At 38.1% G+C, this 22,274-nt stretch overlaps 2 protein-coding genes across 12 annotated transcripts; one reads left to right on the forward strand and one right to left on the reverse strand.

Moving 5' to 3' along the window:
* alc (5'-AMP-activated protein kinase subunit beta-1) lies at nucleotides 1–12,013 on the reverse strand. Of its 2 annotated transcripts, none has more exons than XM_076179061.1 (6): nucleotides 11,876–12,013; nucleotides 6,512–6,710; nucleotides 6,120–6,295; nucleotides 5,041–5,288; nucleotides 2,785–2,906; nucleotides 1–1,456 (listed from the first exon to the last, which is right to left on the reverse strand). In XM_076179061.1, exons 2-6 carry the CDS (start codon nucleotides 6,692–6,694, stop codon nucleotides 1,310–1,312), a joined length of 876 nt encoding a protein of 291 aa, XP_076035176.1. In that variant the 5' UTR covers nucleotides 6,695–6,710; nucleotides 11,876–12,013; the 3' UTR covers nucleotides 1–1,309. The 2 variants fall into 2 exon arrangements, with proteins under 2 accessions (XP_076035176.1, XP_076035177.1); XM_076179062.1 differs by having other exon boundaries at nucleotides 11,881–12,012.
* A 129-nt stretch (nucleotides 12,014–12,142) lies between these two features.
* On the forward strand, nucleotides 12,143–21,591 carry LOC143021503 (mitochondrial translation release factor in rescue). Of its 10 annotated transcripts, none has more exons than XM_076179064.1 (4): nucleotides 12,159–12,279; nucleotides 15,504–15,735; nucleotides 20,288–20,706; nucleotides 20,834–21,591. In XM_076179064.1, the coding sequence occupies exons 3-4, from the start codon at nucleotides 20,313–20,315 to the stop codon at nucleotides 21,052–21,054; spliced, it is 615 nt and encodes a 204-aa protein (XP_076035179.1). In that variant the 5' UTR covers nucleotides 12,159–12,279; nucleotides 15,504–15,735; nucleotides 20,288–20,312; the 3' UTR covers nucleotides 21,055–21,591. The 10 variants fall into 10 exon arrangements, with proteins under 10 accessions (XP_076035182.1, XP_076035179.1, XP_076035180.1 ...); XM_076179065.1 differs by having other exon boundaries at nucleotides 15,504–15,534; XM_076179066.1 differs by having other exon boundaries at nucleotides 12,164–12,291.
* Nucleotides 21,592–22,274: the final 683 nt, after the last annotated feature.

A 22,274-nucleotide genomic window follows, 5' to 3' on the forward strand; every position in this document is an offset into this window, starting at 1 on the left:
TTGTTCCATTAATAAAATGTATTATAGGAATATTTCAATATATTTCTCATACAAGAGTACAAATAATGAACACCAATATTCAATTGTCTTCAGAGGGGAAAACCGAAATTTCATAACCTTACCCAGTGATTTCCTTCATTAAGTGACATGCATGACAACTTGTTAAATTGTGATTACAAATTGTTAAATTATCACATAACTGAGCAATTTGTATATAGATGGATATAGACAAATTGTTCTGTATTTTTGCATTTATATGGCACAACTTACACTATACATATCTTTCCTATATAGCTTGGCTAGATAACATCACTTGTTTATCATACTTATTATTATTTCTTCCTAGGCACTAGGATTAGATTACACATTAAGGTTGGACCAAACAAAAGCTAACCATAATTTTCTGAAAGAAGTCAAATTAAATTTTAAAATAACTTCAGTCCTACCTATACAAACTAAACAGATGTGTGACAGGAAGTGCAAGAAAGAATAAATCAATAACTATTTAGCCAAAATATAATCTTCTGTCAATAAAAATCTTTAAACATTACGACTACTATATTCAAGCATGGTTACCTCCCTTACAAGGAGAAAAGCTTTTGGTATATAGACAGATATCCAATCATATCACAGATTTTCCATGGGAGTTATTTTGTATAAATAATTGTGACTATAAGAAAACTAAAATGATTTACAGTGAAATATAATTCTTGAAAACAATAATAGAAAAAAAAAGGAGGCCTACACTAGAATATTACAGCTAATAATAATTTTTCCCAGCAACATTTACCATCCTCCATATTCTCTATTCTGCCTCTATTCTAATGGCATTGGCCTACTAATCAAGTGCTATTAGTTTTGCCAAGCTAAAGCATCCATACATATCTACCTTTAAAACTGTCCATTAAAATATACATCATCACCTTCACCAATTTTAAAAATTATTGGACACTATACTGTGTTCACTATAGCTATATACATGTGAATGAAACAGTTGCACTGGCCCAATAAAAACAGTGTTTAAGTTGATAGGGCGAGCTGGATTAGTCTGTAAATGAGTGTTGTGATATACTTTTTATGATGGCAATGTGTTGTACATATTACCACCGTGCCATCATGAATGCTTAGTTGCACAGTAGAAGTGTTATAGTTGATTGTATATATAGGGTGAGCTGGATTAGTCTGTAAATGAGTGTTGTGATATACTTCTTATGATGGCGATGTGTTGTACATATTACCATGCCATCAAGAATACTTAGTTGCACTAGCCCAGTAGAAGTGTTATAGTTGATTGTATATATAGGGTGAGCTAGATTGGTCTGTAAATGAGTGTTGTGATATACTTCTTATGATGGCGATGTGTTGTAGATAGTACCATCATGCCATCACGAATGCTTAGGGCATACATATGGTTCAGCATTACGTGGTTTGGCTCTGGGAGCAAGTTCGGTTCACACTGAAATAAAGAAACCAAAGACAAGAATGAGAGATTTTCCTTTGTCTAAACAACTGTTAGATAATCATTTGCAAGTTAAGAAGGAGAGAGCTCACTACCCCTATGCCAGCAAGCTGGTGTGGGACTATTTGTATATCACCAAGTTATGGTAGTAGGAGGGGAGCAACTGTTGCTTTCAGCTCTACTTATGTTGATGGGTTATGAAGATGCTGGACCACCACTTGCAAGTACTTATCACTGGTTCCTTGAATGTATGTACACATCTAAACAGTACATTACTTCAATATTAGCATACCTGCTAATATGTCCTAATTTTTTCCCTGCATATTAATAGGAAAAGAATAAACATAAGCTAAGTTCATACAATGGAAGACACAGAGAGAAAGGTCTCCATTTTATCTGAAATAATTTGTGTCCCTCTCCTTGGGGAAAAAAAAACTGACTGGAAAGTGGAGTCTGATAGGTGGTCAAAGAGATTTAAACAGTGTAGCAGAATGGAGAGATTGTAACTGAAAGTGATCATCTTTCTTTTTTGAGGGGAGTTTAATCTCCAACTGCAAAAAAATGCTGCAAGGCATAACTGTAGACAGAGAAAAAGAGAGGGAAGGGGGAGGGGTATCATAAGATGAGAAAATTACAAAGTCCATATACTCCTAGAAGCAGAGAAACAAATTGCTGGGATGGACAATTGCATGCAAGACAAGATATAGAAATGTTGAGATAAGCCATAAAACTAAGAGGACACTAGATACATAGCCTCCATGATGAAAAATTAATTACCACACAAGATAAATGGAGTGAGGTATGTCTGGCATGAAGATGCAAGTAAAGTTGAGCATTCATGTTTTATCCTACTATCTGGATGCCATCAGTGGGCAGCTTTAGCATATTGGAGTGTGAATACCAACACAGAATAGGACTGGCCACAGGAACAAACTACACCAGATGCAATAATCACACAGATAACATCAAACACCTCATCCTACACTGCCCCACCATAGCCTTACCTAGACAAAAACACAATATTTCTTCATCTAATGAATTACAGGCAAATCTGTTGGCTGTTGCCACATATGAGGTGTAGTCTCCTGGAGGAGATACCTAGGGCAATGGACTGATTGACTATATATGTTTTTCTGCAAGAGTTGCCTCCACAGGCCTAACCTCACCTTAAAGAAAAGTACATACACTCTCCAATATGCTACAACTCTATAGAACTTGAATGTGTAACATTACAAGAGTGAGATAGGGAGAAAAAATAAATAAATAATAATAACAATAATAATAATAAAAAAAATATGGGGAACAGGGGTAGAAGACTAACTTACCGAAACAGGAATATCCTTATTCAGGATAACTTGGTGGAGATGTGGGGGAAGCATAGGAGGTCCCTTCATCTTCTCCCATTGCTGATGCTCAGGAATCTCTTGGCTATAGTCCTTGTCATCACCTGGTATAAAAAAAGGTTTTGAAATAAAAACAAAAGGCACTTAACAACAATATTGTACATACATACATATACCAAGGCTTTTTCCCCCTGACAAGGGAGGTAGCCAAAAAGGAAAAGGCATAAAATCACTCCCACCCATTCCATCCCTGAATTGAATACACTCCACACCCCTCCACCCTCCCTCTCATCTTAGCACCTCCCGGATGACGGGTCATCCCTGCACCTTGTCTACTGCCCTGGGTCAGAAGCAGTGTCGCAAGACACAGCACATCCACAGCAAGGCCGCTTCATTAAATTGGCGACCCCCCCTCTCCGTCCCCAATAAATATAATAAACTTAAAATCTTTTCATACTCTAGTAGGAAAAAAATACAAACCCAACTACACACCAGAAAAAAGTAAACAAAAACTCTCAACAAGAAAAAGAACTACTACAACAGCTAAACAATGACATCAGAAAACTAATAAACAAGAAAATGGGAAAAACACATACATACAACAGATGGGAAAACAAGTAATAAACAAGAGAATTAAAATATATATATAAAATCTCGAAGAACCCACAGTCGGAAAAAAAAGGAAATCTAGAAGAAAGTATGACTTCTATATTTCGGCTAATAGCTCTCTTCAGGAAAGTACAGGTTAGAAGAAATGACAGAGACATAAATACAATTGAGATATGAGTAGAATTGGAACAGGCAAAGCTAAAAACATGACAATCCGTTGTGCAGAGCAGAGTCAGAAGGGAGGGGATATGTGAGGTCAGAAGGTGGGGAGCAGGGTCAGGAGGGTGAAGATTTTTAACCAAATGGCTCACAGCTAGCCATGAGATTATGTCCGTGGACCAATGACATTTGGAGATGTTCAGGTTCGGACATTCTTCTATTAAGGCGGATTCAACAATTTTTCTTCTAAAGCTGCAGTTAGACTTAAACAAAATTTTGGACTTGTCCCAGTCAAGACTATGATTTTTGGTACTGACATGTTGGAACACAGGAGAATTTTCCTGGGTATATCTAATGGATTTTTTGTGTCTTACCTCATTACACGTGTCCGGGATCTCTGTGTAATGATGTAATACACCTCCCTATATTAGAGGCATTACATCAAAGAGTTGTCCCTCAATCTTAACATTCAAGCCAGCGACCTGTGAGTCTTACCTAGCATAAGGCATACGGCAGCGGACAATCCAGATGCCAGCGATCTGTGGGTCTTAGCTGGCATGAGGTGCACGGCCGAGGATCAATCAAAAGATGCAATTACTGGTTTCAGCTAAGCAGGAGTGTGGATGAATACCGGAGAAGCCAGTGATCTGTGGGTCTTAGTTGGCATAAGGTGCATGGCCGTGGACCAATCAGAAGACACGAACACCGGTCTCGGCCAATCAGGAGAGGACGAACACCAGGGTCCCCATTGAACCAGTATATTAACCAGGACAACTCTGCACAGAACCATTCTCCTACCACCACAGAGTAAGGACCACACCAACAAGAAGAACACCATCACCACTGACGATGGCTCAAGGGAGCCGAAATCCAGATTTGGCAATGATGACCAACTATGGTAGAGTCATCTCTACACATCCAAAAAGAGATTAAGACCCTGAACAATCCATCACATTCAATGAAATATGCATTAGAGAACCTCCTGCCCATATATATATATATATATATATATATATATATATATATATATATATATATATATATATATATATATATCAATCCATCCCACCCATGATGTAAATGGAGCAACCAAAGGAAAAACACGAACAACAAAACAGCAATACAATATTATGAACTAACATTTCTCCAAAACAAGTTTCACACCAACAGGTCATCACCACAAAACAACAACACAGAATAGGTCTACCCGCAAACTCCAGATGTCATGCTGCCATCACCAAACTGGAGAGACAAAATAGATCTAACAATGGTCACCACTTAGCCACTTCAAATAAAATTAATCTTTTTCTTGAGTGATTTATGGACCAAGACTGGTTTCAAAAGGGTCATGGGTCTTCTGAAAAAAAGATCTGAGGCATCTAGCACAATATATATATTGCCCTGAGAAATTTATCAATCTATAAAATTCTCGCATGGGAGAAAAAGACCTAAAGTATATTATGTTCTCACCAATTTGCTTTTGTGAAGTCTGATTTCGACTACTTGAGTACATCTCCTTCTTATCCTCTGGATCTTTTAGCAAATCATTTTCAAATTCTTCAAAATCCTTTGCTTCTACAGTGACTACATTATTTCTTGTTCCTAGGCCACTCTCTGTGGTTCCTTCATTCTCATTGAATTTCCATTCCCCATCTACTAAAAACTTGTACTCGTGCTTTCCTTGTGGTAGATCTACAATGGCTACAAAGTTGTCTTCACTGAAAAGAAACAAAAAATATTCAAACATAATTCTAACAATTCATTCAGAACATTTAACATGTGATAATACACATGTTATGCTTCTTTTTTCAATAAGGAGTTTGAAAAGTAAAAACTGAAAAACGAGAAAAAAGCTAAATGAATTTGTCATCAATAAGCAGCATATTTGAGTAAGCTCATACAGGGTATTGCAAAATTATTTGAAACATTTGTAGGTCCAATAAAGGCCAAATAGAGTAAAGAAGTTTCTTTTTTCTAAATGTAAATGTATTGACATTTTGTTTCATCAAAAGTGCCTTTTTTATATTATATAATTTTTAGTTATCTACATGAAATGGATGGGTAAGCATTATGCATTCATTGTTAAAATGTTTATCAAGAACATCGAATCCGTAACTGCAATACAAAGAGCATTCTGGGTGCACTTCAGGCTCGATAGACAATCCCATACCTACTTGAAACACAATTTTGTTATGGGTTACCAACTTCAGAGCTTGTGGCTCAGCATTGAAACAAAAATTGATTGGATGATCTCAGACCACCAGAACTCTAGAAAATGTGGCAGTGGTATGACAGTAATGGCACCCACTTGACAGATTTAATTGTTAAAACCAAATGAAACAAAATAGCATTATACATATATTTAGGAAAAAAAATAAAAAAATAAAATCTTTACTCTATTTGGTTTTTATTACACATACAAATGTATCTGATAATTTTGCCACATCTTGTATATGTATAAACTGCATATTATTGTGTTCTCCACTATAATTACTTATCACAAAAAGGACTTACTTGAACAAAGGAAAATAAGCTAATCTCTCCCTTACCTCTTGACCATGGGAACACTTTGCCACTGATTAAATGTTCCTGCAATACATACTTCTTTACCACCTCCAATCCATTTTAGAACAACTGGCAACACTTTCTTATTTCCCTGCTGCAGAAGAGGATGTGGCTTCAACTGAGGAACATTTTCATCTCCCTCTTTTCCATCTGTTGGTGACTGCATTGAAATAAATGAGGAGCAAAATAATTTTATGACCATAACATTTTTGAATATTATGTAGCTGAGGCCAGATTATATAGCAGCTTTCTATAATGAATTCAGCCTTATCCATGGTCTATAACTAATTCATAATTTCCTTTTCCTGAGAAATAGTCAAAATACCAGAGGAGGAGGAGAATGAAGTAACAGAAACATACTGTAAATTCACATTACCTTAGGACCTTTACAAAACACTGGTTCATGTTCCTCTTCTGAAGTCTGCATAATCAGCTGCTTATGTTTGTGTTTGTCAAAAGTAAAAGCTTGTCCATCAAGCCTGCCTGGGGAACATGCTGGATAAGCATCCCCTGACTTGTGACGGTCCCGCCTTTCTCCTGAAGACTGGTGGTTCCCCATTTTCTGCTTGCACTAGCTATAACAATAACAGCATCACTAAACAACAGACCGATTTTTAATCTTGTCATTACTGTTTTTGTTTTACATTTCTGTGCTATTTGAAAACCAAAATGTGACAAATAGTGGGAACTTCTTAAGATACAAATCATGACAGTCTATGTATGGAGGAAAAGACCCTTTGGTATGTATGGTATATACACTTGAAAGTCTATCAGGCCATTGTTAAAGTTCACCTCTTGGTGAGTTCTTCACATGCAAAAATTAGCCCACAAGGGGTATATGTTCAAAATTATACAGACCTATTTTCATTTTTCCCCCAAACTTTAGACAAAATAAGGGGAGTTTTCTCAATAGAATGTTAATAATTGTATGGGTGGGGGGGGAGGGAGAAATTGTATTTGCTGACAGGACCTTGTCTTGCAGATTTTGGTGTTAACACCATGGCCAATCTGAGGGCACACCACTCCCACATCTTTACTCAGGCCTCTTGTATTACAACTGGTCTGCAATTGAGTTTGTAGCCAGTCCTCATAAGGTTGGGCCATGTAGGGTTGGAGCCTCATCTAGGATGTATTTGTCTTGTCTTGTAGGTAGGTTCTGGTGTCAATACCATGGTCTGTCTGGGAACACACCACTCCCACATCTCTACCCAGGCCTCATGTAATAAAGCTGGTCTGCATTCAAATTCATTGCTGCTCCTTGTGAGGTTGGGCCATGTTGAATTGAAGGCTCATCTGGGATGTTGGCCAGGAATTTGTCTAGTCTCCTCTTGAAAGCCTCTGTGCTGACTCCCATTAGGACCCTTATCTCTCTTGGAAGACAGTTGAAGAGTCTGGGGCCAGCCCTGGTAAAGCTTTGTGCCTGGATTGTCTTCAGTTGCTGGGAGAAACTGCTTATGGGCCTTTTTCCATAGGTATTACCAAAACTGGGATAGCGTTTCCCTCTGATACCACCTTCTTTTTGTGATGGGTTTGGTGCTGTGCCCTCCAGAACTTTCCAGATGTAAATCACTATATAATGTTCTTTATGTCTCTGCAGTGAATAGAGCTTGAGGGTTTTCAGCCTTTCCCAGTAATTGAGAGTCCCCAACTAACTTCCTTGTGAATACCCTCTGGACCTGTTCAAGTTCTTGTATTTCCTTGACTTTGTGTGGAGACCATAGCTGTCATACATACTCCAGCTTTGACACTACAAGGGTTTTCCACAGAGATAGCAAGTGCACAGGCTTCCTGGTCTTAAAGGTCCAGAGGATCCACTCACTCATTTTATGTGCAGCACAAGTGGTATGGAATACGTATGCTTTGAAGCCACAGTCACCATTCATCCACACCCACAGGTCTCTCAGTATTTCCTTTGTTCTTATTTCTTCCGTACCCACTGTGTAGTACTCTTTTAGATTTTCATTTGGCCCATATCTTATCAATTCAAATTTCATGCTGTTGAACACCATGTTGTTTTCACTTGTATAATGCCTCTAGACCTTTTTGTAATCTTTCAGAATTCTCTCTAGTTGTGATTTCTTGAGATCCTGGTATCATCCACAAATGAGGGCACTTTGGATAATCTAACCCCTTGATCTATGTCACTTCTCATGACCAAGAAGAGCAGTAGGCCAAACAGCCATGTGGCACTCCACTGATTACTATTGAGCTTTTTGACTGGGCTCCATCCAATATTACTTTTTGGTTTCTATCACTTAGGAATTTATGGAGCCATAGTCCCAGTTTTCCAGTCATGACTATATTTTTCACTTTGTGTAGTAGCACCCCATGGTCTACCTTATCAAATGCTTTGGAGAAGTCTAGGTAGACCACATCAACATTTATTCCTGTGCTCACACTGTTTATAATGTTGTTGTGGTGGTTTAGGAGTTGGGAAAGGCAAGACCGTTCTTTCCAAAACCCATGTCATCATGTATTGAACTGCCCTGTCCTGTCTATAAAGTTCACTACCTAACTACTCTCTCAAACACCTTTGTGAGGTGTGAGGTGGGACAAATGGGTCTGTGGTTAGCTGGAAGGGCTTGTGTTTCACCTTTAAAGATGATGATTATTAATCCTTCTTTCAGTTTTGTTGGTATGACCCCCTTATTCAGTGATTTTCTCCAAAGTAGGTAGATTGGGGTAGCTAATGCTTTGCCTTTGAAGAAGTCTAGGTAGACCACACCAACTTTATTCCTGTGCTCACACTGTTTATAATGTTGTTGTGGTGGTTTAGGAGTTGGGAAAGGCAAGACCATTCTTTCCAAAACCCATGTCATCCCATATTGAACTGCCCTGTCCTCTCTATAAAGTTCACTACCTAACTACTCTCTCAAACACCTTTGTGAGGTGTGAGATGGGACAAATGGGTCTGTGGTTTGCTGGAAGGGCTCCTGTTTCACCTTTAAAGATGACTATTAATCCTTCTTTCAGTTTTGTTGGTATGACCCCCTTGTTCAGTGATATTCTCCAAAGTAGGTAGATTGGGGTAGCTAATGTATATTTACACGTCTTTAAAACATTGCTGGTATGCTATCTAGCCCCCCTGATCGGTTGAGTTTTATTTCATTTATGGCTTCCACTATATCACACCCTGAAACTAATATCACTGGTAGTATTCACATTTCTTTGAAGATTTCTCTGGGGTTCACGATTGATTTTTCTGATAAATACTCACAGTACACACCTCTATTGTATTTCTAACATGTTTACAATTTTTCCTGAGTCCTCAACTAGTTCTCTATTTTGATCCTCCAATGGTCCAATTTTTACACAAGATCTAATTTTCTTTTGAGTGTATGCATATAAGTATTTTGTATTGCACTTTATGGTCATTAATCCTCCTTGAATCCTGTGCCATATGAACAAATATTCCCCAAAATAATGAGAAAATTTTGAAGAGAATTTATGACACATTTAATACAGTAATTTCATTAATTAGGGGACCTCAATGGAAATAAGCACTTTCTTGGGCTTTTTGGAGTTATCCCTAGTATATTAGGTCAATTTTTACAAGTACACACTTATGCAATATAGTATTAGAAAATTAAATATTAGTGTACATAAAAAAAAAAAAAAAAAGTTGCTAAAAGCGATACACTAATGAGTGGAGCTGCAGTGACTGCTTGAGATGCCATCTTTGTTTTGAAAGATGCAGAGGTCAAAGAAATTAACATATGATAAATTCATCTAACCTAACATGCATTTAGTAATGTGGTACCTAACATTTTAGAGGTCATCAGGGTTGCCGTCATCGTCAGGATGTTGATGGCCAGTTTTGGCATCCAATCAGACAGTGGGGTGCATAGTAGTTTCATAGCTTCAAGAAAAGCATGAAGCTCAGCTCCATAGAACGGTTTTAAAAATATGTAGCTTGGTGATATCACATGGAGTGGGAGAACATCCAGTACACAACACCAATACCATTGTCAAACTGACATTGATGGGAGTGGACAATTGGCAACAAAGTGTCTCTAACCTATCATCACAGCTCTGTTCAGTAGTGCATTTGCTTTAAGCAAGGTTTTTTGCTATTGATTTCTGGCAAGAAAAATGTATATGTTAATGTATCAGAATTTACAAAATAAATATTTTTCTATTGCTATATCATCTAGGTATGCACTTCTAAATATATACTGAAATAAGCCCCTTATTGTGCTTTTTTGAGTTATCCCTAGTATATTATCATATTTTTACTTGAGACTAAATCTATATACTTTACATTTGCATTGGATTTTGGATTGATTTGCTGCCTACATACATATTACAAATGCGAACTTTTGTAACAAAAGGATAGCCAACCAAATAATTTAACCTGGTAATTCAGACACTATTACAATACAGACACATTATGTCAGTCACTAGGTTAAAACAAGATATTAGACTTGAACCACTTGAAACAAGAAGACAAATACATGGACAACAAATGATGTACAAGATCACAAACAATTTAGTTGACATAAACAAAGAAACTTACACCCAACAAATACACAAAAAACTAGGTCTAGAGATAGTCAAAACCTAGTATAATACCACACATACCAAACAAATGGTAAATCTTCAGTTGTGCACAATGTGATATAGCAATAGAAAATTAATCATTAATTTTGTAAATTATAATATATCAACATAATATGCAATTTTGTTGGCGGAAATGAAAAACAAAAAAGTTGCTAAAACAGATTTAGTAACTAATGAAATCGCGCCGGACGAATGGTATGCCACATTTTTTTTATAGATCCCTAGATCGAAGAAATGAAAGGATGATAAATTTGTCTATTCTAACCTAACCTAACGTGTATTTAGTAAATTGGTACCTGTAATTTAAGGTAATCCGGATCGTCGTCTTTGTCATGGATGTTGGTGGCCTGTTCAATCACTCTTTCTGATTGCAGGGTATATAGGTTTCTCATAGCTTGAAGGAATGCATGGATTTCAGCTCCATAACATTACTTCAAGAATATATACCTTGCGAGGTACTGGTGGAAGTACTGAGGGCATACACCAGGCCTCAACTGGACCAGGCAGATAACACACTTGACAAATGACAAGATGGCGTCCTGATCCTATGCTAATGACTTCCTTCGTTACTATATTTGCTTGTAGCAAAGTACCTTTTATTTTTATTTCTGCCAAGAAAATTGCAATTACGTTTATGTACTATAATTTACAAGATAAAATTTAATTTTCTAATGCTATATAATATATTGCATAGTTGTGCACAACTGAACAAATACCAAACAAACACCAACACATTTATGTAATTATTTTCTCCCGCAGCATCCAAGAGTGAAATAATCTTCCATTCCATGTAGTTAAGAGTCCCACTCTTCTTACTTTTAGAAATGGGATCACACATCAATACAGTACCTCCCTCTCCTCAATCCAAATCCCAGTCCTGACCCTAATTCTGATCCCATCCTTAACCCTTATTATCTTAACCTCATTCCCAGTCCAAATCCTGTCCCCCGCTCAGCGCCCACAAATTATGATTATCCCTCTGCGGATTCCCGCAAAGAAAGAAAATAAGACTGAAAGATCACTCCCTAATTATGATGTACAAGTAACAAGTCAACTGGCTGGAAAACTAGTTATACTTCCTAGTTTTTTCTTCTTTGTTCAACAGACTTTAGAGTAGCTTATCAGTTTCCATATTGACTACCTACTATGAATCACAGCCTTTAAAAAGACTAAATATTACCTTACTTCGAGCCAATGTTGATTACTAGCTTCCACACAAACTTCCAAATTCTCAATGACGACTTTGGTTCACCCAACCTTTGTTTTGGTTTACAACGCCATCTGACTGAGCCTATCGTTTTCGATGTATTGTTCAAGTTTTTTCTGGTGTTGCTAAATACTAAACATGAAAAATTGCAATATTTTTGTATTGATAATTATATGTTCTCTGATCTAATAAATGATAAAATGCGTAAGTTTTATAAATTTCTCTTCCGCTTCATGAGTGAGGAAATCGAACAGGTAAACAGCTGATATTTGGCAACATACACGAATCCTGTTAACCCTGAAGCTAACGAACAGCCGTCTTACCTTGAATAGAATTTGCAAGGAACGGGAAGAGGAGGAGCACTCAAGAGTTCAAGGGTAGCTCTCCATGTAAATTTTATTTTTATATTATTTGGGGTTGGGTATAAAATGCGAATGAAAGGAAACTGCGAATTCAATGCATATTGAGGCGTTGATATCTAATCTGATTATCATTATGCTGATAGAGTAAATAATGTAAAGATGTGTTGATATTATTTCCATACAAGTAGCACAGGTAACATGAAGCATGCAATTTGTTTGGTTTTCAACATGTATGCTGAATGTAAGTCACACAACCAGGAGATACCTGAAACAAACCCTACCAACCAGTCAAGAAATAAATGATGTCCACATAACTGCTGCAGAGGTTAGGAAGAAATTAGAGGCCCTAGATGCAAATAAGGCACCTGGACCTGATGGCATTTCCCCCACCGTATTGAAAGAGTGTGCAGAGGTATTGTCAGAACCACTAGCCGAGATTTTCCATTCATCCCTGACAACAAGCGACGTACCCGAAGACTGGAGAAGAGCCAACATCACGCCTATCCACAAAAAAGGGAATAGGAGCACAGCACTTAACTATCGACCAGTGTCACTCACAAGCGTAGTCTCAAAGGTGGTGGAAGGCTTTGTTAGGGAGGCACTTATGGCCCATGTGAATAGAAACCGGATCCTATGCAACGCACAACATGGCTTCAGGTCTGGACAGAACTGCCTCACCAACATGTTGACATACCTGGATGACGTAATCAACGCAGTGGACAACCAGTACTGGATAGATTCTATTTACCTTGACTGTGAGAAAGCATTTGACAGAGTTCCTCATCAGAGACTGTTAGCTAAACTGGAGGCAATTGGGGTAACAGGTAACACCAAGAATTGGATTGCCAGCTTCCTGAGGGACAGATCACACCGGGTGGGCATAAGGGGTACTTTCTCGGAGTCGCTACCAATGAAGAGCGGAGTGCCACAAGGATCGGTGGTGGGACCAATTCTGTTCATCGTCTATGTTAATGACCTTGTTAATAATTTGGAATCATCGGCAAGTCTGTTTGCAGACGATGCAAAAATATATAGGAACATCAAGACCCGGGAAGATGTCGAGGCATTACAGAGAGACTTAGACAGAGTAGCTGAATGGAGCAGAAAGTGGTTACTCACCTTTAATGTAGACAAATGCAAGACAATGCACTTCGGCCATGGGAACCCCAGAACAAACTACAAGCTTGGAGAAAGGAACCTGGATAAGTCAACGGAAGAAAAAGACCTAGGAGTTTTTGTCTCTACAGACCTGAAGTCCTCCACACATGTAGCCATGATTGCAGCCAAGGCAAATAGCAGACTGGGCATTATCAAGAGGAATTTTACCTACATGGATCAGGAGATCCTGCTCCCTCTCTACAAGGCGCTGGTTCGACCGATATTAGATTATGCATCCCAGTGTTGGTCGCCATACCTAGTGAAGGATATCAAACTACTGGAGCGAGTGCAACGCAGGGCTACCAAGCTAGTGCCGGAATGTTCAGAGCTGCCCTATGAAGAGAGGTGCAAATTCCTTGGCTTACAGATGCTGGAGGACAGAAGAAAACGCGGAGACACGATTGAAGTCTATAAGCTTCTTCACGGATATGAGGACATTCCCTACACCAAATTTTTCAGCCTCAGCACAACTGGACTCAGGGGCCACAGTTACAAATTAGTTGTTCCGGACCACTGGAGAACTTCGCTCAAGGGAAACTGGTTCACAATCCGTACATTGCGTGAGTGGAATCATTTGCCAGATCATGTAGTGACTGCACCGTCAGTATCAACTTTTAAAACTAGGTACGACAGGCACAAAGGGTATGAGCAATCAAATACCAGCGCAATATTTTAAGAGGTGGGGATCCAACAAGAAATATTCTTATTTCCCCACTAACCAATACTAGACAAGATGAATACTAGACAAGATGTATTGTTGCTTCAATCCTTTATGTATCATGCAACATGCTGATTTTTATGTTGAATGCCACAAAACCTTTTCTAACAAGACCCAAGTCAACAAAAAACAGAGCCAACGTTAGTCTCAGAAGGCAAATGCTGCTGCTGTATATTTTGTGTAGTTTATGGCCATGAAAAAAGTAAACACTAGTGGGAAAGAATTGTTTGAAAAGTTACTAGCTGATTGCCAGTTAGTAGTTAAGAATTTCTCTCACTTGATTACCTTTTTGACAAAATTTGTCAAAGTATTAGGAAGAGTGACATGAATTACTGGGAGGTCAAACCAGCAAAAATAAAACTTAATGATATTGTACTTGATAGCCACTAGGAACATTACAAATCTATTGTGTACCTCCTCAGAATTTGTGTCGACAATATCTAGGTATAAATTTATTTATGATATTACTGCATGATGTTTCATATAGCCTACTCTAGTTGACTCAATTGTATAGAAAACTGTCATTCTATCCATCAGATATTTTTCAGTTTTGACTTCTAATTTTAATTATCTAAATTGAAAAGAATAGATAATAAGTAAATAAAAATAGTATATGAATAATGCTATCATGTCAGCCTTTTCTTTTTTGCATTGATAATGATAGATCTATAGTTTCTATATATTTTTTTCATTCTTTATCATCGTATTACTTCACATTTTCAGGTGAATTTCAAGTCATTTTGGGTTATTTCATAATATACAATGTGTACATTTTTTATATAATTTCACAACTAAATGTGAATGGTTTATTTACAACTTCATGAATTATATAATTTGCAAGCTATGATGATGAAGCATATGAAGAAAATAGAGAAAGAAGTACAGGACAACTTTTCCAAGCCATTAACCCAAAAATTCTATCTGGGTTAATTAAAAAAAAAAAAAAAAAAAAAAAACATTAATTGATTGTACAGGGAAATAGAAATGTAAAATGTAGACTTTGAATATAAGGTGTTGACTCACACATGAATTCAGACTTATAAACTTCAAGTTGGACTCGAACTGTGGATTCAGACATGGTGTGACTTGGTTTTGGCCTTAGATGTGGAATCAGATTTGGTCTTTGACTCAGCAGTTGTGGAGTTAACATCATATTCATTTTATTAAGATAGAAACTGAATAAAGCTGTTGTTATTTGTTTCTGATAATTTATTGTTCAAAATAATTTCTTTTGTAGGTGTCAGTACATTCTTACTGAGAGGAACTAATGATGGACAACTGCTGGTGGTGGTCCTACAAGGTAGACATAAAAAATAATAATAATAATAATGATAATAATAATTTTCCTTCTGCCCATTTTCAGAACTCATCAGCTCCTTTACCTCCATCTGAAGGTGCAGCTCTGAGGGATTGGCACTTGTTCTCTGGACCAAACACAAGATCTCTCTCTGTCAACTTCAACTTTTTCCTCCTCCTTTTCACATAAGGAGAGCTGACAACTAGTGACTGTTTCCTAATTTCTACTACTTTCAGCCAGAGATGGAAATAGTCCCACATTGATATAACAGAGACAAAAGCCAGAAGTTGTGAACATTGTAAAGATCATCAACCCCACAGTACCCATATAAAGATAAGCTACCCCAAAAATAAGCTTTTAAATATAAATCACCCCAATAGTGATGATCATTTGATTGAGGGTAGATTAGGTTAAGCTTGTTAAGATCAGCCACCCAAAATGTTAGCCTGTAAAGATAAACAATTCTTAGGTACTCTGTATTTGTGGGTCTTTACAACATGCTTAAAAGTGGCAGTCTGCCGACAAGATTGACTAGATAAACACCATATGAGGACGGAGCCTTTATTTGTACGACGTTTCGCTTATTACAGCTTTTTCAAGTACAAGTTGAGATACAAATTTATGCTTGAGATTAAAATTTCCAGAGTTTCTTTTAGATAATTGCAAACAGCATGCCGCTAAGATTCGGGAAAGCCGTAGGCAGCAGGACAGCACAACTAGACGTCTCGTGTTGCCAACCGGCGATGTTGCCACCAACCTGACACGTCTTTTAAGAACCACCAACTTGGAAATAGTGTGCCAGACAAGCAGAACAATAAAAGATATCACGAAGACGGAAACACACAACAACCAGACACCGGGCACCAAAGCCGGTGTTTATCGTATTCCGTGTTCAGGATGTGATAAAGTTTACATCGGAGAAACGTCACGCGACCTGAATACACGAATACGTGAACACCGTTACGACGTCAGGCATGATGTCACCACCAATGCATGTGTGACACATAGAAACAAGGAAAACCATCTTATGGACTGGAAGAATGCAGAGCTGCTGATGCGGGAACCAGACAAAATCCGCAGGAAGTGTTTAGAAGCAGCAATCATTCAAGGAACGAACACTATTGAACAAAACAGGGGCATGTTTAACATATCTCTTCACATTATTCCCCTAATACCCATGGCCAGCAAAATATTAAATATTTAAACCACCCTTTGTGGACATTTCGCCCACGGACGTTTGGGCCAGCATTCTCATCCTTTCCCAGTGTCCAATCCCCCCCCCTCCTCCTCCTCCTCCTCCTCCTCCTCCTCCTCCTCCTCCTCCTCCTCCCCCCCCCTTTTTCTCTCCCCGTTCCCTCCTTTCCCCTTATTTAATCTCAAGCATTTGTATCTCAACTTGTACTTGAAAAAGCTGTAATAAGCGAAACGTCGTACAAATAAAGGCTCCGTCCTCATATGGTGTTTATCTAGTCAATCTTTACAACATCTGCAGGTTCTTCCCAAAGAGATTTATAGGAGGGTTCATGGACTGCTACTGGCTACTGTGGGTATGCAGGTTACCAGTTAGTAAAATTTGAATTAACAATTATTATTGATAATTGGGAATGGATGCTAAGAGGAGACTATATTTACCTATTTACCTAGTTGTATTTACCTAGTTGTATTTTGCGGGAAGGGGAGCTATGCTCGTGATGTCCCGCCTTTGTATCTTGCAGTGTCTAGTTTGTTTTTAAACTCATGAATGGTTTTTGCGCATACTATTCCATTGTCCAGTTTGTTCCAAGTGTCCAAAACTCTATGAGGAAAACTGTTTTTCTTCAGTTCTCTTCTATAGCTATGTTTTTTTATTTTCTTTCCATGTCCTCTTGTGTTTCTTTTGTCCCAGTTAAGTTCTCACTATCGAGTACCTCTGTGCCTTTCATGATTCTGTAGATGGTCAATAGGTCACCTCTCTCTCTTCTTTGCTCCAGTGTCGGTAACTCCAGTTTAGCCAATCTCTCTTCGTATGATAGGTTTGCAAGTGCAGGTGCCATTTTTGTAGCTGCTCTTTGGATTCTTTCTATTTTCTTTATATTCTTTTTGGTACTGGGGGACCACAATGTCGCTGCATACTCTAATCTAGGCCTTATCAATGTAACCAATATTTTTTTCATCATGTCTTCGTCCAAGTATGTAAACGCCACTTTTATTGATCTTAGCAAGTTGTAAGTCTCCCCGACAATTTTGTTAATCTGTATATCATAGGACAAGTCGTTCGTGATAATTACTCCCAAATCTTTTTCGGATCCTACTTTCTTTACTTCTTTGGTTCCAATTGTATATTTTCCTGATGTTCTGTTTTTGCTTTTTCCAAACTCCCTTATGCTACACTTCTTAGTATTAAAGTCCACTTCCATTTCTGACTCCAGTTCCATACCCTATTTAGGTCTGCTTGCAGTGCTTCACAGTCCTCATCAGTTTCTATTTTCCTTAGCAGTTTGGCGTCATCGGCAAAGAAGCTCATGTAGCAGTTCACGTCTCATCCATGTCATTCATATAGATAGCAAACATTATTGGTGCCAGCACAGATCCTTGCGGTACTCCACTGATCACCTCTTTCCAGTCTGAATATTTTTCTCTGAGCACTACTCTCATCTTTCTACCAGTCAGAAAGTCCTCTATCCATTTTAGTAGGTTTTCCTGTATTCCTCCTATGTGTTCCAGTTTTTTTAGTAGTTTTCTGTGTGGTACTTTGTCAAAGGCTTTTTTGCAAGTCTAGGAAGGCTCAATCAGCCCATCCATTTCTTTCTTGCACTATGTCTATTAGTCTTGAGTAAAAGCATATTAAGTTTGTGGAGCATGATCTTCCTTGTCTGAATCCGAATTGTCTTGGGTTTAAATATGTCATTGTCTTCCAGATGTTTTACCATCTATTCTTGATTATTTTCTCACAAATTTTGACTATGGTGCTTGTTAGTGATACTGGCCTATAGTTGGTGGGTTCTTCTTTGTTTCCTCCTTTGTGTATTGGTACAATGTTAGCGTTTTTTCCAGTCCTCGGGTATCTTTCCTTCTTTGAGTGAGCTGTTTATTAAGATGTGTATTTTGTCTGTTAGTTCTTCTTTGCACTCCTTTAGAATCCAATTTGCAATACCGTCCGGGCCATGTGATTTTCTGACATCCAGCCTTGATAAATGTTCTGATATTTCCTTTAGTGATGCTGTAAACTCATTCATGAGGGGAGATTTTCTTGTTTTTGTCTATGTCACAATTTGGTATTTTCTCTCTGGTGAAAACAGATTTAAAGTGATTGTTCATGACTTCGGCCATCTCTAAATCTTCTGTGTATTCTATGTTTCCTTGGGCATAGTTTCACCAATTCCTGTTTGTTTTTAAGTTTACCATTCACATACCGATAGAATAGTTTGGGTTGCTCTTTGCATTTGTCTATAATATCCTTCTCATGGTTCCTTTTCTCCTCTCTTCTCACATTAACATACTCATTTCTATAGTTAACATAAATTTGCCATTTGCTTTGTTTTTTGTCTTTTCTCCACGTTTTCCAAGCTTTGTCCCTTCTGTCTTTTGCCTCACTGCATCTTTTGTTGAACCAACATTTAATGTACTCTCTGTCTCGCTTTTGTCTTGGTTCATGCCTGTTTACGGGTTCATTGTAGTTTTTCCATCAATATATTCCATTTCTCTATTCCACTGCTGTTTCTTTCCCTGTAAAATATTTCCCAGTTTGCATTCCGGAAGAATGTCTTTAGTTTTGTAAAGTCTGTTTTGTTGTACCTCAGTCTTCCTTTCCTATGCTTTTCGTTCCTCTCTATGTCTATTTCTTCCTTTAGTATAGTTTCAATGAGTACATGGTCACTCTTTCCAATTGGTGTCTCATACTGGACTTTATGCACTATTTCAGGCTCTGTTGTAAATATTAGATCTAGTTTCGATGGCTCTTCATTATTTCTGTACCTTGTGTTTTCACGGACCCATTGGGTCATTGTGTACTCCATGAATGAGTGATTGTGCCAACAGCACTGTATGGGGCAGAAACATGGAACATAATAGAGGAAGAGAGAAGGAGTTTGAATGTGTTTGAGATGAGGTGTCTGAGAAGTATGATGGGGGTTACTAGGCTGGATATAGTGAGAAATGAGGAGGTGAGGAGGAGAACGGGTGAAAGGGGGTTGGGAGATAGGGTTGATGAAAGAGTATTAGGATGGTTTGGACACATGGAAAGAATGAGTGAAGAAAGACTAGTAAAAGAGGTATGGAAGGCAGATGTGGAGGGAGTGAACATGAGGGGACGTCCTTGGATGAGGTGGATGGATGGGGTGAAAGGGGCTTTGGGGAAGAGGGGAATGTCTGTTGAGGAAGGATGGGAGAGGACAGAAGACAGGGGTGAATGGAGAATGGTTGTATATGGATGATGTTGTGATGCATGAGGTGGAATGGGCAGGGGGATGGGGGGTGAGGTTAGTATGTGTGAGCAAAATTTGACGCAGCCCGAAGGGATTTCTCCCCGTCTTCTCCTTTATGCATGGGGGGGGTCGCCAATTTAATGAAGCGGCCTTGCTGTGGATGTGCTGTGTCTTGCGACACTGCTTCTGACCCAGGGCAGTGGACAAGGTGCAGGGATGACCCGTCATCTAGGAGGTGCTAAGATAAGAGGGAGGGTGGAGGGGTGTGGAGTGTATTCAGGGATGGAATGGGTGGGAATGATTTTATGCCTTTTCCTTTTTGGCTACCTCCCTAGTAAGGGGGAAAAAGCCTTGGTATATGTATGTATGTATTATTATTGTTACTGTTATATATTTTCCTGCAGTTTATTTTATATAATTACAAATTTCTTTGATTTTCTTTTTCAGAACTACAATTTATGCTGAAATCCCCATGATGTACAGTGCTGGTAAAAACGTTAGATTATTGTCAAGACTATTAGAGTGGAACAGAGTTGCACTGTGTGAAAGAAGAACTGACTTTACAAAATATTTATTGCCTTTACATATTCACGTGCCATTCTTGTTTGAAAATGGATTGTACAAGTTAAAATCAGATTTCCCTGTTTTTAATGGTATCCATGAGAATTTTTTTATGTTAGGCTGTGATGTACAAAATGAGAGGTTTCATACCAGTGCTCAAATTGGGAAACAAATAATTGACAGAACTAAGGTCCCAGAACTAAATGAGAATGATCTGAAAGAAGACTTTGTGCGTGGTGGAGGCCCAGGAGGACAGAGTGTAAACAAAACAGCTAGTGCTGTTGTTTTAACTCACATACCAACAGGTATGTTGATGCTAGAATTGGTCACTATTATTTATTTTAACTTTTTTCCTTCAAAACTTAACTGTAGAAATAAACCATATTTTAGCAAAAGAAAACATTAACCCTTTAATATATATTTATTTTCCAGGTATTGTAATTAAAAACCAAGAAACAAGAAGTCTAGAGAGAAACAGAAAATTGGCTAGAGAAATACTTATAAATAAATTAGATAATCTGATTAATAGAGATCAGAGTATTGAAGCACAATTGAAAAGGATTAATGAAAGAAAAAAGATGAAAGCTAAACAGAAAGCAAAGAAGAAACAGGATTTGAAGAAGAGGTGGAAAGAATCAGAGAGTGATCCATGATTTGCATCCACAAGATGTCAATGGTTGCAAATTTAGTAAATATAGTGACATATAAACCCAAGTAATAATGTTGGTAATTGTTGCTTTGAGTTTCGTTGACTGGAAATCTGTTGTCCCACAGTGATTTGGATGGCCCTCAGGCCCTCCCGTAGATCTTGCAAGGAAAATTGGACTGATGTACATGTTGCAATAGCATGGGTCGTCTGTATCACTGTCTGGTAGGAAGAGGCTGTGAGTATCTGTCAGTTATCAAGTTTCCACTTGAAAAATTGAAAAAAAGTCAAAGTTAATAAGGAAACTTTGGGCCCAGTTCAGGGACGGTATGCCAGCCCCTCGGGGTTTTATGACCAATGGAGATGAGGATGATGATAAGGTGTGAGGGGAGATTTGTCTTACATGACATCTATTATGCAACACTACCACATGTATGCCCATTATTTTATTGACACCTGAGGTGGGCTCTTTCTATGCATTGTGAGGTTAGCATATTTCTTTATAGTGTGTTCGTCATGGAAAATACATGAACTGCAATAACAAGTGGAATTTTATTTCCTTCTAAATATGTATAATAAAACATTGCAAGTATCAGCGATGTAATTGAAATAAACCCGGCCGTCGCGAGCCTTGATCACGTGTCCACCTGAGCAAGAGTCCCGATCGCTACTATCTTGATACACTGTATAAAATATTTGAATATCATATGTAAAGCACAGTTGGTTATAATCTATGGAGATCTTACATCTTATGCCATTTATTTCGGGTGATGTACAGTAAACTTTCACTTATCCGAACTCCAAGGGGATTAGAAATGTCCGATTAACCGAAATGTTCGGTTAATCCAACTTTGTATGTTTCATTCCCGTAGAATTTTATCGGTAATGTCGGCTGCAATATTCGTACCTGTAAACTTAACATACACATGGAAATGCTTATAATAGTTCATAAACATATTCTATAGAGTATAAAAAGAAAATGTTTAAGGAGAGCTTGTGATACTGTATCGTCACCGAGAGGACTCGCGCAGCGGCGGCGCCAGGAATTTTTAGTTGGGGCTGAGCAAATTTTTGGGGGGGCTGAGCAAATTTTTTGAGGGGCTAATAGTAATATGATAATACACATATATTATCCTTATTTCAAAAGGGGAGGGGGTTAATGGTTGGGCTAGCACTGATGGCTGACAAATCTTTAGCCCTGGCAATTAAAAAATCCACTTGATAAAA

This window comes from Oratosquilla oratoria, chromosome 42, assembly GCF_046742065.1.
Source record: "Oratosquilla oratoria isolate Oo_2021 chromosome 42, ASM4674206v1, whole genome shotgun sequence".
Classification (NCBI taxonomy): Eukaryota; Metazoa; Arthropoda; class Malacostraca; order Stomatopoda; family Squillidae; genus Oratosquilla; species Oratosquilla oratoria.